The sequence below is a fragment of the Protomyctophum parallelum genome, assembly GCF_964188405.1.
Source record: "Protomyctophum parallelum genome assembly, chromosome: 5".
Classification (NCBI taxonomy): Eukaryota; Metazoa; Chordata; class Actinopteri; order Myctophiformes; family Myctophidae; genus Protomyctophum; species Protomyctophum parallelum.
The window spans coordinates 44973085-44989657 of record NC_139702.1 but is presented as its reverse complement, the minus strand read 5'-3'; the positions used below and the strand labels follow the sequence as shown (position 1 = coordinate 44989657).

Below are 16573 nucleotides of genomic sequence, written 5' to 3'. Positions count from 1 at the left end.
TTTGTTGTTTTTATGATTACTGTTTTTATAACCTGTCTGTAAAGCACTTTGTAACTATACGTTTGGAAAGGTGCTATACAAAAAAAAAAAATCATTCATAGTGGTCATTCACACTCATTCTCCCATGGGAAATCTCTTCTACAGGTTGCAATTCACCCATTCAGTCCATATGATATGAAGCAAAAAGCACTTTCAGATTGCTCCCAAAAAGTAACATAAAGCCAGTCTATACGGGTGTCTTTCTAATATCCGTGTGGTATGTTTTATTTATATATTTTATTTATTTGAGAGTCACAAGTTGTGTTACAGTTTTTGACTGAACAAGAAATGCACTCTGTCGAGATGCCAAATTGTGCCTCGCACACAAGTAGGGCCTACTTGGTTATTGACCTTATACCAACCTTGAAACGCACCTTAGTTACGTAACCATCAACAGCCAATAAGGGACCACCATTCTTACCCACGTACATTAGTCATCAAGAATGGTGGTCCCCCATTGGCCGATCGGAGAACACCGACATACACTCAACAACATACGCAGCCCATTATAGTACTTGTGTGCTCTGCTTGCGCAAGTAATAAATTATGAGATTGAAAATCACAGACGTGTGAATCATCGCCGACTTCTTAAGGCTCATACATAGTCTGGTTTTACGGTGGTGGGGTGACCACCGAACTACAACATGACATCACGAGCCGCGGTGAAGAGCAAACCACCACCACCGCTCCAGCCCTTCTCTCTGTTTTTACTCACCACCGCTCAACGTTATTTCAGCTCCGGTGGTCAGCTCACCACCGGAGCGGTGGTCACCTTACCACCGAAAATCCAGACTATGAATAGGCCTTTACTGACAGTTGGACAAAAGCTGGCCATATAGGAGGGCGCCCATCAAAAATAAGAGATTATGGCATTGGCACCCACTCTTGGGTTTTTGTTGAGTTCAAGTTTGATGAAAAATGAATTACGTACAGTACTGTGTAGTCTATTAATTTCTCCGCAGTCGTCTGTTAGCATTGTAATGTTCACATCATGTCTTCACCATCTGTTAACATTAACCCTGGTGGCTTTTCCAAATGATTAAAAATATGTTATTCCCTTTTCTTTTTTCAAAACACACAAATAACCATCAAATGCAATAATCCAGGAGGACGGACAACCCCACTGTTAAGAAAGATGTGCCTCACCAACAATGAACAGAAACATCAATACAGCTCTGTCTCAGTCTTGACACCATCTGGTTGCTTTGCACACTCTATTATATTGCAGTGCACTATCATCAGCGTGATCTATGAAGCCTCTGTGTGGTTGAGACCACCATTTAATTGGTGTCACATGCTCCTCTGCTCTGAAGCTTCTAGGACCGACTGAGAGAGATGGATGGTCATTTCCAATCCATTTCATTGCCTCTTGAAGTCAGACTTTGCACATAAAGAAGGCTGTTAGTATAGCATCAGCAGGCGATATAGGCCCAGCAAAGTGATTGATTTATATTTATTTAGGAACCAAATGGACCCGGGTCTGTAACTCAGTGTCACTCATGGCCTCATGCATACCAAACTGGGGGGTCCTTGAAATAAAAACTAAGTAGCGCACGCACGCACACAGGCATGCACACACGTACAAAGCAATTGTTTCTGCTTCTTCCATCTGAGTAAGTTTAAAGGTTATTACCCCACAAAAGACCTTGTATTCATATAGGCAACGCCAGACCGATGTAATTATTATTTGTCAAGAGTGCACAAACCCCCTATAGAAACTGGACAATGAAGATGCTTCCAGTGTTTCCAGTGTACTGTACATATTATAATCAAAGAATGTACAGTTTAATTAGAGAGATGGACATCAAATTGCTAATGGGAAAATTATAATGATATTCCAGCAAAGAAAGATTGTTATTTCAGGACTCACAATATTATACAGACATATCACGTGGTGGAGCTGAAATAAGATGCATTGTGTTAACAGAAGGAATCCAGTTCAATCCACAGTAGAACTACATTGTGTTTCAGAAGAAATCCACTTTAATCCACAGTGCTGCTTGGTGTGAGAAATGTTGCGGCGGCCGTGGTTTTCTAGTTCCAATCGTCCATTCATTTTCTTTTCCATAGAGATTTACAAAAATATTGATATAAATTATTCTAAGCCTAGAATCAAGCCATCCAGGATCCTGGTGAATCATGACCTTAAATATTGAATTCTGTGATTTTAAAAAGTATATATTTAATTATGATATGATGATATACTACATTTAATAAATTAACTTTGTTTAGCGGTTTTTATTTAATTTATTTTACAGAATCAAAGGTTTTACGGGCATGCTTCACCAGGATGCTGAATGGTTTTATTTTAGGCTTGAAATAATTTATATCAATATATTTGTAAATTAATATCTGTGGGGGAAAGAAATGAATGAACAATTTTTCTGTGGAACCAAAAAAAAAACACATCCACTGCTATGCCCGATAGTTTTGTCCATCTTGGTCCATGTTCTATTGATTAAAAAGAGTAGTCCTGCAGTTTGCATGTTCTCCCCGTGTCCCCTAGGGTACTTGCCCTCACAAAAAGCATGCAGTAATCCTGGTCTCTATACTGCCTCCCCCTGGCGCCTGATGGAGGGGAAAGGAACTGGTCGGAATAGCGTGTTCCTTCCACGCACTACGTCCGGCCGGGGAAACTCTCCCCTGTCAGGTGAAAAGAAGCAGCTTGGACTCTTTCTTGTCAGTCTACTGCACTATCAATAAAGCCCCAACATAAAAATAAATATTTTAAAACCAAGTTGTCCCAGTGATTATTTCACTTACACACCTTCATGTACTTTGTATTTACTTCCTTGCAATGTTGAAGTGAATGCATGCTGCAAACATGAACAGGACATCATGATGTAGGTCATGAATTTATGTATAAAGGATTATGTCAAGGACATGCCAGTTCCAATGAATGAAACAAGGGATACCGAGAGGTCATCACATCGCTAATCTTAAACTTTGACTGCCAAATACACCATACATCAGATGTTGAGTTAGAAAATAAGATATTTTTCATGGCTTTGTTGCAATTTGATGATGCAGTGTTATTGAGTCATTGTAGACAGAGTAACATTACAGTCATTTCACAATAATTTGCAGCACAACTAATATGTCAGGCATTTATCTGAATACCGACATTATATTGAAATTCTTGAACATGTGCAATTATAAGAGAGATTTAAATGGGAGGACTTCATATTTCAGTGCGTGTGTCTAGACAGAGTTACATTTAACAGGTCTTGCTGTGGTCATTCAATGTCGCCATTTCAGACTAGCAAGTCCAAGCTAGATCGTCATCATTTTTCGACCGCAGTCGAGATCATGGATTTCACAATGCCACACCAGACTTCCCGGTCGAGATCATGGATTTCACAATGCCACACCAGACTTCCCGGTCGAGATCATGGATTTCACAATGCCACACCAGACTTCCCGGTACTTCATTGCCATCCCCATGTTGCTGCTTACTGATGCATGTGTCCCTATAGCGATGACATCAGGAAACGAGAGTTTTCTACCTCTGGTCTGCTTTGAGGCAGGATTCCAGAGAAGATATAACCTCATGATCAGCTCTGTAGCAGTGGCCGGCAAACTGTGTTCTTGGATCGGAACAGTGAAGAAACTAGCTAGATAGAAAAGAATCTACATAGAAAATCTATTTTTGTCTGCCTCTTTAACTTATGTGTCTTTTTTCTCCTCTACTTTCTCCCCCTCCTTAACTTCCTCATCTTTCTCCCCCTCCTTAACTTCCTCCTCTTTCTCCCCCTCCTTAGCTCCCTCATACTTCTTCTCCCCATCCTCCTTTGCTGCGTCCTCTTTTTTCTCATCCTCCTTCTCCTTCTCCGCCGCGGCTGCGGCCACGGCTGCGGCCTTGGCTGCGGCCGTGGCCTCTGCGGCTGCGGCTGCGGCCGCGGCCTCCCTCTTGTCCTCCTCGTCCTCCTCGTCGATTTCCGCCTCCTCCCCTACCAGCGTCTCTAGCTCTGCGATGCGCAATTTGAGGTGCTTCCGTGCTTTCCTGTTCTTCCCCAGGATCCTCTTCAACTTGGACTGCATCTGTTCCATGTTGCTGTACAGGCTGTTCACTTTGCCCTCGAGCTCCAAGCTCTCGGGTATGATCTTGGACGGGTCCAGCTCTATGAGGTTGTCCTTCAACAGGATCTCCCGGCCTTTCTCCTCCAGCATGGCTTTGGCGTCCGGATACTCCGTGAGGGATTCCATCAGGTCGTCCTTGGACAGGCAGAAGAGGTCGGAGTATCCCACGCTGCGGATATTGGCCGTCCTCCGGTTGCCCGCCTTGCTGCCCTTGATGCCGAGGATGCTGATGTCGCCGAAGTAGCTGCCGCTGCCCAGGCAGACGAACTGCGTGACCCCGTCGTCGGCAACGACGGCGAGTTTGCCATCTTTGATGATGTACATCTCGCGGCCGATGTCGCCCTTCTTGCAGATGAAGTCGCCGGGGCTGAAGACCTGCGGTCGGAGCTTCAGCACCAGCACGATCAGCAGGCCTTCTTCACACTCGGCGAAGATGCGGACCTTCTTCAGGGTGTCCATGTGCACCTGGATGGCGATTTCAGCCTTCAGCTTGTCCGGCAGATACCTCAGCACCTCCCTCTCATCCTGGGACTTTCCCGTATTCCACAGGTAGTCAAACCACTTGATAATATGGATTTCAAGATCCAGACTGACATGCCTCGACTAGAAAGGAAAGGAAAGATCATTATCCGTTGCGCCTCATCTTCTATTATTATTGTACAAAAGCATTATTCAACCTGTTCTGTTATACTGTTCCACATGGGACCTCATGCTTTTGTATTGTCTTGGTGTAATGTTTTTCGGTACTATGTGTTGTTTTTGTTGTTGGTGTTGAACAGATCCTGTGAAGATGAATATCCTTCGGGACAATAAAGATTATTATTAATGCATAACTATCAGAATTTGGGTAACCACCGATCGATTTTGTTTTAAAATGTTAATTTTGTTTATGAGTGGTATATGGCTGACTTATTGCTGTAGCCTATAGGGGATATTCCTCATGTTATTTTAACAGGTTTAAAACATATATCTTGCTGGAAAAGAGGCAACAAGAGTCGCTTTACAACAGAAGGCTAACTATTAGGGAATTTGAACGCTAATGCCTGCCAGTCACAACGTGGGGCAGTGTCTCGATTTGTGGGACACCTGAAATGTCTTGGCAATGGAGGGACTATCCCACACAAAGGGGGACATCTGGTCACCCTAGACCAGGAGTATTTCCAATTTCCAAAGTGCGGCCCGGGGAAGAATCTTATGTGGCTTCAGAACTGAATCGTGTTATGAACGGCTCGCCGTAGAGTATATGAGACATTTTTTACATTGAAGTTTTTTATTCACCTGGGCATTTCCCAGAGTAGAATTTGTCAGGATTCTTTGTTCCTTGTCTCATTCTGAAAAGGCTTTTTTTTTTTACCTTGCACGTTTGGGTAATGTAGTTGGCCCTTGGGTGTTTTAATATTTAATAATATGGCCCCCTTTGAAAAACGTTTGGACACCCCTGACCTAGACTATAAATTAGTCTAGCCAAACCCCCCCCCCCCCCCCCCCGCCCCCCGCCACCAGCCCAACCCTGCCCTGCCCGGAGAAAACACAACTCACGTGCATGTACTGCTTGATGGCGTCGATGCGAGACTGGAACTGTGCCTGGGCGGCGTTCATGTTGGAGATCATCGTGGCGATGTTTCCCACGATGGTGGCGAACACCAACACGCCGATCAGGAAATCCGTGGAGTGGAAGAGGAACTCTATGTCCCTCTTCGGAGGCGGCATCTCTCCCACGGTCGTCAGGGTCATCGTGGACCAGTAGAGGCAGAAGGAATACTTCCTCGCCAGAGTTCCGAACGCGGGCTCTTCGGGGTCGTCCAGCGCGGGGTACACCCAGTCGTCGTCGCCAAAGCCCACCCACTTGGAGAAAGAGTAGTACCAGCAGGCGTTCCAGTGGATGATGATGACGATGTACAGGATGAGGTTGCCGATGCGGAAGATGTTGGGGATGTTGGTTTTGGTCTCCGTTTTCTTGAAGAACTCGAACATGCGGCCGACCCTCAGCAACTTGTTCATGCGTATCTCGGGGTAGTCGAGGCCGAAGTAGAGGTAGAAGATGTCGGTGGGCAGCATGGAGATGGCGTCCAGGATGAACTGGGTGCTGTCGGTGTAGCGGTCTCTTAACAACTTCTTGTCCTTCACGATCAGACCTTGCTCCAGGTAGCCTGTAGTGGAGAGATTTATAGGAAACAGCGGTTGTTATTTCCCAGTGTTGATTTCTTGGACCAATAGACCAGTGGTTCCCAAACTTCTTGATGTCTGGGACCCCCAAATTGACACTAATTAGCCCCGTGGACCCCCATTAGAAAATATATGCCAGGTAGCCCCATAAGAGAAGATTTGTACGGCTCTAGCAGTGATTCTCAACCAGCTTAATATCAAGGACCCCCAGTCCATTAGTCTACGGACCCCCTTTTAATGGAATTTCTATCTCTGGGACCCCCAATTTATATTGTAAAATTTAACTCAGAGTGTACAGATGGAACCAAAATAATGGACCCTAACTGGTCCATTTGGTTCCATTTGTACACTCCCAGAGTTACAGACCCATAGGGGTCCATTTGTTTCCAAACTATAATTTAGCTGGGGACCCCATGGAACTCACACAAGGACCCCTGGGGGTCCCTGGACCCCACTTTGGGAACCACTGCAATAGGCTATTACAACAAATGTTCGTCAACTACCTTTTTTCACTGATGAAAACTAAATGGAAACTAAATGAAAACTAAGCTATGACTAAAAGCTAAGACTAAATATATTGACAATTTCGTCAACAACAAAAAAACTAGACCAAATGTTAGGAAGGGACTAGTGGACAAGAGATCCAGTATAAGTCATTTTAACACTTGGTTCATTGCATGCTGAAAATAGCCGATCTACAAGCTCACAACATGTTGCAGTGTGACACGTTGTGAGCTTGTAGATCGGCTATTTTCAGCAAGTGTAAAATCAGTCATTAAGACGACGTCAAGACCCGCCAAAATACATTTTAGTCGACTAAATCAACGGTAGATTTAGTCGACTAAAATCTTATGATATTTAGTAGACTAAAACTATAGACTAACACTAAAACATTCCAGGTGACTAAAATGTGACTGAAACTAAATGAAAACTAGTCAAGAGATTATGACAACAAATTTAATCTAAATTTGCTGTCAAAATCAACACTGATTATTTCCAGAGATTATTGTAAAAAAAATAGGAAAATGAATGATTGCACCTGTTCTGGTCCTGAAGAGCATGTCCGCTATGTACATGACGTCTGAACAGTAGTCCATGATCATCCAGTAAATGATGTAGTCATGCTGAAGCTCCTCAAAAGTGGCCCTGCACGGCAGCGTTCAAAATAAGATTACACGTGAGCAAGACATTAGTGCATTTTCTGATTTGATACAAACACATGTTTAATGTTAAATGCAACGAAGAGAAGCGCTGCCGTGGTCTGTGTGGTTATAAAAACTGCAAACAGGTGCTCGTAGGCGAGGGTTCGAGAATGGCAAAACAGATCGGCGATCCATAAGGCACTATGTTGCAAGTAAAATGCCTTTATTTAAATGGGATCAGCTCGGCAAAGAGCATTTTAAAACCCTTAGACTACCGTTGACGGTTTTGACGTAGTGAATTAATTAATCCAGACCTCCCGTTGACGGGATTGGCGTAATTATTTTATTCCCTATAATCGGGGTCTTTGTTTTAAATATTGTAGCCTATGTCCTCCACTTAAAACCGGACGAAATCTTCATGTGCACGCTTGTGCACACACCCACGCTGTCTTCATGTGCATAGCTGCTCAAAATGCGATATTCGGGTCTTGATTAGAGCGTAATTTGACTTAGATATGAAAATAAACGACGATCGGCTGGGCCCGGGGACAGATCACTGTGTAACACAGTGCAGAAAGCTAGCGGAAGTTTACGTTTAACCGGAAATGACGACGGCCAGATTCGGTCAATTCGGACAAAATCGGCATAATGGTGAAGTTACTGCCACCATCAGGACTGGGTATCTAATACTCTATGCTTGCCTCGTTAAAATTAGATATATTATATCACAGATCTTTCTATTGGCATTCAAATGATGAATTAAAAATATGAATAGAGCTGGCAGAAGTCACTGAAAAGCTGCTATTGGGGTGGCAGACCAAAAGAAAAACGACCAAAGCGTTTTGGATGTCAAGCCTTCATTAGGGTCCCATGTTTAATTCTCTTTGCCGAGCTGATGCCATTTAAAGATGTGCTGTGATTTTTTTAACCCCCTATGATTATACTAGGAGGAAGATTTCTTTCAAAAAAGTGTACAGAAAGTGTTACAATTATGTTTTTATGTGTCCACACCCACCAGTTCATTAAGTATCCCTGGTTTTCACCTTAGCACCACCCACCTGAACTTAAGCCTCACCCACAGCTGTTTGTATGATAATGTGGGAGGGGTTAGGGGAGGGTTATGATGTCACAAAAATGGTGTTATTTCGATTGGGCCTTTTGACTCAAAGGCTTTCAGCTTTCAGGAAGAAACCAAACATACAAGGGAAGACATATTTGAATATTATGACCACACCTGTGGGTATATTAGAGTAATGTTAACTCCATAGACACATGCAAAACAGAAAAAGTACAAAAATCACGGCAGTCCATCTTTAAATAAAGGCTTTTTACTTGACTTCAACAGAGTGCCTTGGATCTCCTTCTGTTTTGATAAATTTAATATTTTCTAAAATCTATATGACACTTAGATGTCTACTGGGTGCCAAGCTCACATACCTCTAATGTACTATAAACAGAAGCAATAATATAAAACACATTGTTCTGTCCGGCTAAGCGATATATTGAAATATTATCCGGATGGTATATTCGACCAAGTTTACCTAAACTATAATTTGAAAAGAAACAAACCCAAGCCTGACTTTGCTCCTCACGCCCAACAGGACATTTTGGCCTGCAGTGAGTGGCACTAAACAAAAAGCCACGGAGTTACCAAAATAAGAACGTTTCATCCTTCAATCTGACGGATTAGGCTATCATAGATCAGGGGTTCTCAGCGTTTTTGGCTGGGGGCGAAAATGCCTTGGCCATGTATCGCGCCCCGCTTCCCCGCCCTCCTCCCCACCACCAATACAAATTGACCGCTACAATAACCTTCAATACATCATAAATAAATACTGAAACCCGATATAATCATTCAGGAACGTTTATGCATGCATTATGTTTTAAATGTATTACATTTTTTGTAATCATTTCGGGACCCCCCCAAAATAAATTCGGGACCCCCCGAAGGGTCGCGACCCCCAGGTTGAGATCCCTGTCATAAATACTACTTTGTTCAATGTGTACCAATGAACGAACGGACAGACTGTAGGATGACTGTTTGTCATTCTATCGCTATCACCATTCTTATTATATTGTTATTATTTGGTCACCTGGCAACGATCATGATCCAGTTGTACATGACTGGACATGTGATGACGAACAGCCATTGGTAGTACAACGCCCCGTCTGGGTTTATGACAAACAGTTCTTTGGGCCTGTATGGGAAGAGACAGACAGTTTATATATGGAGGCATTCAGTACCCAAAATGTCTACACGCTATTCACCAAATAATGGAATAGTGGAAACAAATAAAACTAGAAATGCACTCTGTCGAAGCTGCCAACTTGCGCTTTGCACACAAGTTGGCCATGAATGGCCTACTTGTGCGCGAGCAGGGCACACAACTTATGCGCAGTGCTTGACCGTTCTGTTTAGTGCCCCGGATCTCCACCGTCAACTACCTACGCAATATGCAGACCCCGATCAAGTTATTGAAACATCTGACATATTATAGTTAATATATGTATACTATAAACTTAAATTGATTACGTCATCCACATACGTCTTTTAAACATGTTTTTACATAAACACATATAGTTACGTCATCATCAGCCAATCCCCGATTGGCCGAGCAACGCCACCAACACAAGGAGGCGATCCCATGGGTCAAGGGGACCACCGACATTCGCTGCAAGCTGCCAACTCGCGCTCTGATTGGCCGAGCGACGCACCGGCGTACGCACACAGCGCCCTGATTGGGCCGAGGGTGTCAACGACATATGCAGCCAAGTTATGAAGTTGTATGTTAAGAACTTACTTCTCTTTTTCCTTCTTCTCTTTCTCCTCCTTTTCCTTCTTCTCTTTCTCCTCTTTTTCCTTCTTCTCTTGCTCCTCCTTTTCTTGTTGTTCTTTTTCCTCCTTTTCTTTTTGCTCTCTCTCCTCCTTCTCCTTGTCTTCTTCTACCGCCTCCTTTTCTCCTCCTTCCTCCTTCTCCTTCTCCTTCTCCTTCTCCGACCTGAAACACACGCATCAACCAATCAAAATGGAGAAGCCTTAAAGGATCCCTAGCTAATAAGACATAGATATGCCTTAAGGCTTAAAACATTATACTTGCCCACTACAACTAAAATAAAAACACATTCAATATTTTATTTATTTCATAAATAAAGAATCTTTCACTGAATAGGAACTGCTCCTGTCGCAAGTTGATGATGTCATACATGCCCATTATGGTCTAGCCCTATGGAATGTATGGAATGCATATGCTAATAAAAACAACTTAATACTTCCTAAGCATAATATGAGCATCAAAGCAATATTTTAAATGCTATTTATTAGCATGTGCATTCCATATATTCCATAGGGCTGGACCACACGTGGACATATGACACCATCAACTTGCGACGGGAGCAGTTCCTATTGAGTGAAAGGTTCTTTATTTATGAAAGAAATAAAAAATATTTAAGGTGTTTTTATTTTTTATTTTAGTTATAGAGGGCAAGTATAATGTTTTAAGGCAAATTTGTCTTATTAGCCAGGGATCCCTTTAAAGCATAATTATATAATAGCACATACATGGGCGGGGGCCACCATCACAGCAATTAAGTTAATATCAAAATACTGATTTTACAAACATGCAAACATGACCCGCTTTAATTAGCCTACCTCAGTCTATATAGCCTATGTAGCTTAAAATGTTATTGTCTTTTTTTATTGTCCAGTGTATTTGTATTTAGTTCATAAAGTTAACATAATTATAACTAAAGATATTTCAGGTTAATTTAATAGTTAAAAAAAAGTTTGGTCATCGCCAAAGGTATCATTGAAGTTCCTAGTTGTACTTACTCTTCATTGTTATTACTGTTGTTCACATTGAAAGATTGGATAGGACGAAGGGCCGGTTGATTTCTGAAACAAACACAATGCATTCTCACTTTTCCTGGTATTACAACATTGTTAAACTCTAGTAGGTTGTCTAGGTCAGTGGTTTTCATTGTTAAACTCTAGTAGGTTGTCTAGGTCAGTGGTTTTCATTGTTAAACTCTAGTAGGTTGTCTATAGGTCAGTGGTTTTCATTGTTAAACTCTAGTAGGTTGTCTTGGTCAGTGGTTTTCATTGTTCAACTCTAGTGTCTATAGGTCAGTGGTTTTCATTGTTAAACTCTAGTAGGTTGTCTTGGTCACTTGGTTTTCATTGTTCAACTCTAGTGTCTATAGGTCAGTGGTTTTCATTGTTCAACTCTATAGTAGGTTGTCTATAGGTCAGTGGTTTTCATTGTTAAACTCTAGTAGGTTGTCTATAGGTCAGTGGTTTTTTAATATATATTTTTTATCTCACAATTTTGTAACCCATTTTTCACCCCTGTGTCAATCATCTAATGTGATCCTGGGCTCTACACATCCTCCGCCAACCTAGTCCCCATATATGGGGGACAAGGAGAGAGCAACGGACTTGAACTCATGCTTCCTTCATGCCTGAGTGTCCAAGTTGCTCCTTTATTGGTTTTCATTGATAAACTCTAGTAGGTTGTCTAGGTCAGTGGTTTTCATTGTTAAATTAACTCTAGTAGGTTGACTCTAGGTCAGTGGTTTTCATTGTTAAACACTAGTAGTACCAAATGGTTAGCGACGTCCCTGCACACATGCACGTGGACATTTCTAATTATCAAGGCACACAGCTGTATTTACAAGGAAAAATAGCTTATCAAAAAGCTTCATGACCGACAAGCTTGTGAGCTTGTAAACTATTTTGAAAATGTGCGAAAACAATAAAAAATATTAATTGTTTTCACACATTTGCCATGCCCAAACACAGGAATGCCGGGCTGAAAATGTTTGAAATTATGTATTGATTTTTGGTGGGATAGAATGTTTGTTTTGGATAGTGAGTGCACACAAAGTACTGATTAGTACCAAAAAAAGAAAATAAATATATATATAATTGTAACTTGCAATAATTTGTGATTGTCACCAAATCCCAAGGCACACCTGGACTCAGGGCACACAGTGTGCCTCGACACACTATGTGGTGGTCTGGGGACCACCAGTGGTCCTTGAGGGGGTTCCAGGTGGTCCCCAGCTGAATGATGAAGAGTTGGTAACCAAATGGACCCTTATTAGATATTTTAAAATATAAAGAGGCTAAATGTCATCAAAATGGTGGTCCGTGGCTCAGATGCCAAAAGAATAATGGACCTTGATCTGAAAAGGGTTGAAAACCACTGGCCCATGCATCATTGCTTACATGTCTTTGGTGTCTGGGGCCGACTGCGGTGCAATTCGAGGTGGAGCGGTAAGGCGAGGACGGCGCCTTGAAGACGCCATGATGGCAGCAGAGCAGCAGAATAGCCTATACCAAACAATATAGTAAACATATTGGTAAATGTTGCATTTATATAGCACGCCTTTATCCAAGGCGCTTTTCATATTTGTGCATTACATTCACCCATGCATATACTGTACATGCCTTTACATAGATTGTGCATTGCATTCACCCATTCACACACACACATTCATACACCTTTAGATTGTGCATTACATTACATCCATTCACACACCGATGGCAGAGGAAACCATGCAAGGCACCAACCTTCACACAGGGAGCAAATACGGGTTCAGCGTTTTGCTCTAGGACACTCTAGGAGCCCGGGATCGAACTGGGAACCTCACAGGAAGTTCCCATAATGGCTGTTCTACCGGCCACTCTACCCCTGAGCCACTGCCGCCCCATGAGTACAGACAGCACAAAATGTTCCCCCACAGGGTGTTATGACAGCGTGAAATGCACTGTACAGTACAATTCATATTAATATGATCAATATTAAAGCATGACCATTCTTCTCGCCTCAGAAGCATTCCCTGTACTAATTCATGTTTGTGTCACATTCAAACAGATGAATAAATATGCCACTCTAACAGTGAGCCAGAGAAGTAAGAATGCACTCAGGCTTATCCAATCAAACTTACCGTCACCCCGGGTTAATTTACCGCACGGTCCATACTCCTTATTCATGAAGCCTCCAGGAGCCTAGAGGATATTTGGCTGTAACTACTATAACGTGTCTATTTTCCATGTTCCAAAATGTCTTCTTCTAAATCCTAAACTTATATTAAAATGCCGCCAACATGAAGTATAATGGACGCATTGAGCCTATCGCTGGTAGCTACCCCCGCATGCAGAGAGCCTTGGTGACCCTGAAAGGGATTTGGGGATTAGTGAACAATGCAAGAGAGGGAGAGAGTGTCACTCATCCTCCTTTAAACAGTAGACAGTAGGTGTGCTCACTCATAACAGGCAACGTACGTCTCTACAGCACACAGACATTAGGATGCAGGCCTGTTTCACTCATTAATCATTCAGTAAAGGTTTGATGTCATTGTTTTAATGACAGCAGACCTGGTTATGCGTAAATGCAAAATGAATTTGCATTTACTTGCTATAATGCGGTCTACATTATCTCAGAAATGCCACCGCAAATTTAATTGACTAATGGTTGACCTGTTCCTACGAATAATTATTAATTTGATTAGTGTTTTATTAGCATGAGCACCAATACGATATACCTCCTGGGGAATTTGTAGGACAATAAAAGATTTAGTAGACGTGCAAACCCAGCTTTATTACTGCTAGCCCCCCGCACCCCCCCCCCCCCCTGCACACACACACACACACAAACACTTTTACTTCATTTGTTTATTGTATATTGATGAACATTACATTAATAATGCAGTGTAAATGTACCAGATTTAGCAAAACTAGCTAATTTCCATCTGCAGTCCCCAGACATCAAACATCAATTAATACAAACAGGACTGACATACAGGACATAGCATACAAATACCTAGTACATTTGAAATGTAATAAGACTAAGACACGCGCAGACGCACACACGCACACACACACTGCCATCCTGCTCACTCAGCACTCTGTATCATCCACTTGTGATCCTATTAGAGACAGCCATGCTGACACGATACCACTTTCACTGCTGATCTGAGGTCGAGCAGACATGTTTCCTAACAGTGGCTAATCATCCAGAGAATGAAGGGAAATCTGATCCTGGGTCAGTCTTTAGTGGTGATAGTACGTAAATATAATATGGACACAGTAGCAAGCGGCAGTCTTGTCTGGGCTTGTACAGAGTAGACATCCATTGGATCAGATTCAGTGGCTCTCCCTGTTGGCTGCATGACTAGATGGTAACAAGATAACTCACCCCTTTTACACTTTTTGGTGAGTTGTCCGGACAACTCACCAAAAAGTGCAGACAACTCACCCCGGGGTGAGATGTCTGGACTTTCGGGGTGAGTTGTCTTCACTTTCGGGGTGAGTTGTCTCACTGAATATGTACTTTTGGAGCTCTTTTATATACTTCACCAGAATACTTTACTGAATATTTCACAAGAATATAACACAAGAGTCAAATGTAATGTATTTTATTTAAATATAGAAACAACAGTTTTTACCAAAAATATAGAAAAAAGGTAAACATAAGTTTTTTCAAAAAACATCAGTTTGTACAAAAACGATAGAAAAAAGTTGTCATATGTACAAAAACACTGTTTCAGTGAAAAAGTGAAAAAGTCATAGCTGCAGTGTGCTGTCCCATTTTGGTTAGCATCTCCACACGGTAGCTTCCTTGTGCAGCAAATCGATGAGCAGATAAACTGGCAAGTTTGCTCGCTGTGCTTTCCGATTTAGGCGGTTATGCCACCCCTCGACATCATTGTTCGTCCTGATGGCACGCTTGTACATACACACCAGTGCTCTGGCTTCCACTGGCCACTTATCCAGGTGGACCGCATGTAGTCAACGAAGGGTTTCAGCTCGTCTGAGGCATATGCAGGAAATCATCATATAAAGAACGAAATAAATAAAGGGAAAAATGTATCCAGTAATGGAAAAAAGGCGTGAATTTAGAACTAATGGTGACATATAGTTCTTATTGGATATTGAAGTAGTCTTTTTTATTGCATTTTCAGAACATTACAACAACAATGTCTACAATAAGTTATAATTAAGTCTAGGCATGATAGCACAATCACAATATAGGCTACAGATGTAAATATATTTATGACACAGTAAAATGTCGAAAATTAGTGCTATTCCCCGCACACACACACACACACACACACACACACGACAGGCAAGGCTGTTGTTTGCATCGTTAGCAGGCAGCAGCTAGCTTGGCTAACGTAGTTCTACCACTGCTTTCTATGTGACTCTGTGGTTGTTTCACCATGTTTGCGCATTTACGAGAAATAAAAAACACTAATGTGGGAATTATTTCGGGTACCCCCTGGCTATGCGTTGCGTACCCCTAGGGGTCCGCGGACCCCACTTTGGGAACCGCGAGTGAGAGAGAGAGACGCTCTTCTCCTTACAACAGTGTTTCACCGGATTTTACTGTTAAATAAATAAATAATCTCAGCGAAAGGTTCAGACAACTCACTTCGCCGTCTCAGAAAGTGAAGACAACTCACTCCGGTGAGATGTCGAACTCACCCCGGAAAGTGAAGACAACTCACCAAAAGTGAAGACAACTCACCAAAAGTGAAGTGAAGACATCTCACCGGGGTGAGATATCCGGTATTCCTATAGATAGGGTGACCACATGTCCAAACTTTTATTTTTAGGGACAGAAGTATCACTTGTGTGGGGGGGGGGGGGGGGGGGAGGTTCAGGGTTTCTATTAAATGCGTTGAAGTCATATTCGACCATTAGGCCTAATATTGCCTCGTTTTGGGCGTCTCACGTTTTGTTTTAAAGTGATAATTTTGTTCATGGGTGGTATTGCCGACTTGGTAGCCTACTGTAGCCTAGGACAGAGGTTCCCAAACGTTTTCATGTCAAGGACCCCCAAATTGACACTAATTAGCCTGCGGACCCCCCATTTGAAAATATATGCCGAGGACCTCCATAAGAGAAGATTTTTACGGTTCTAGCAGAGATTCTCAACCCACTTAATTTCAAGGACCCCCAGTTTGACATGCATTAGTCTACGGACCCCCATTTCATGGCATATCTATCTCTAGGACACCAATTTATATTGTATAAAATCAATGTTAATTTAAATGTACATGAGAGTGTACAAATTTGGTTCCATGTGTACACTCTAAAAGTTACAGACCCATAAGGGTCCATTTGGTTCAAAACTATAATT

General features: G+C 42.2%; 1 protein-coding gene across 1 annotated transcript; it reads right to left on the bottom strand.

Moving 5' to 3' along the window:
- Positions 1-3705: 3705 nt before the first annotated feature.
- On the bottom strand, positions 3706-12734 carry cnga1a (cyclic nucleotide gated channel subunit alpha 1a; the record flags this gene model as incomplete). Its single annotated transcript, XM_083764502.1, has 6 exons — positions 3706-4722; positions 5659-6269; positions 7325-7431; positions 9521-9625; positions 10229-10426; positions 12655-12734. The coding sequence occupies 6 exons, from the start codon at positions 12732-12734 to the stop codon at positions 3706-3708; spliced, it is 2118 nt and encodes a 705-aa protein (XP_083620628.1).
- Between the last annotated feature and the right edge of the window lie 3839 nt (positions 12735-16573).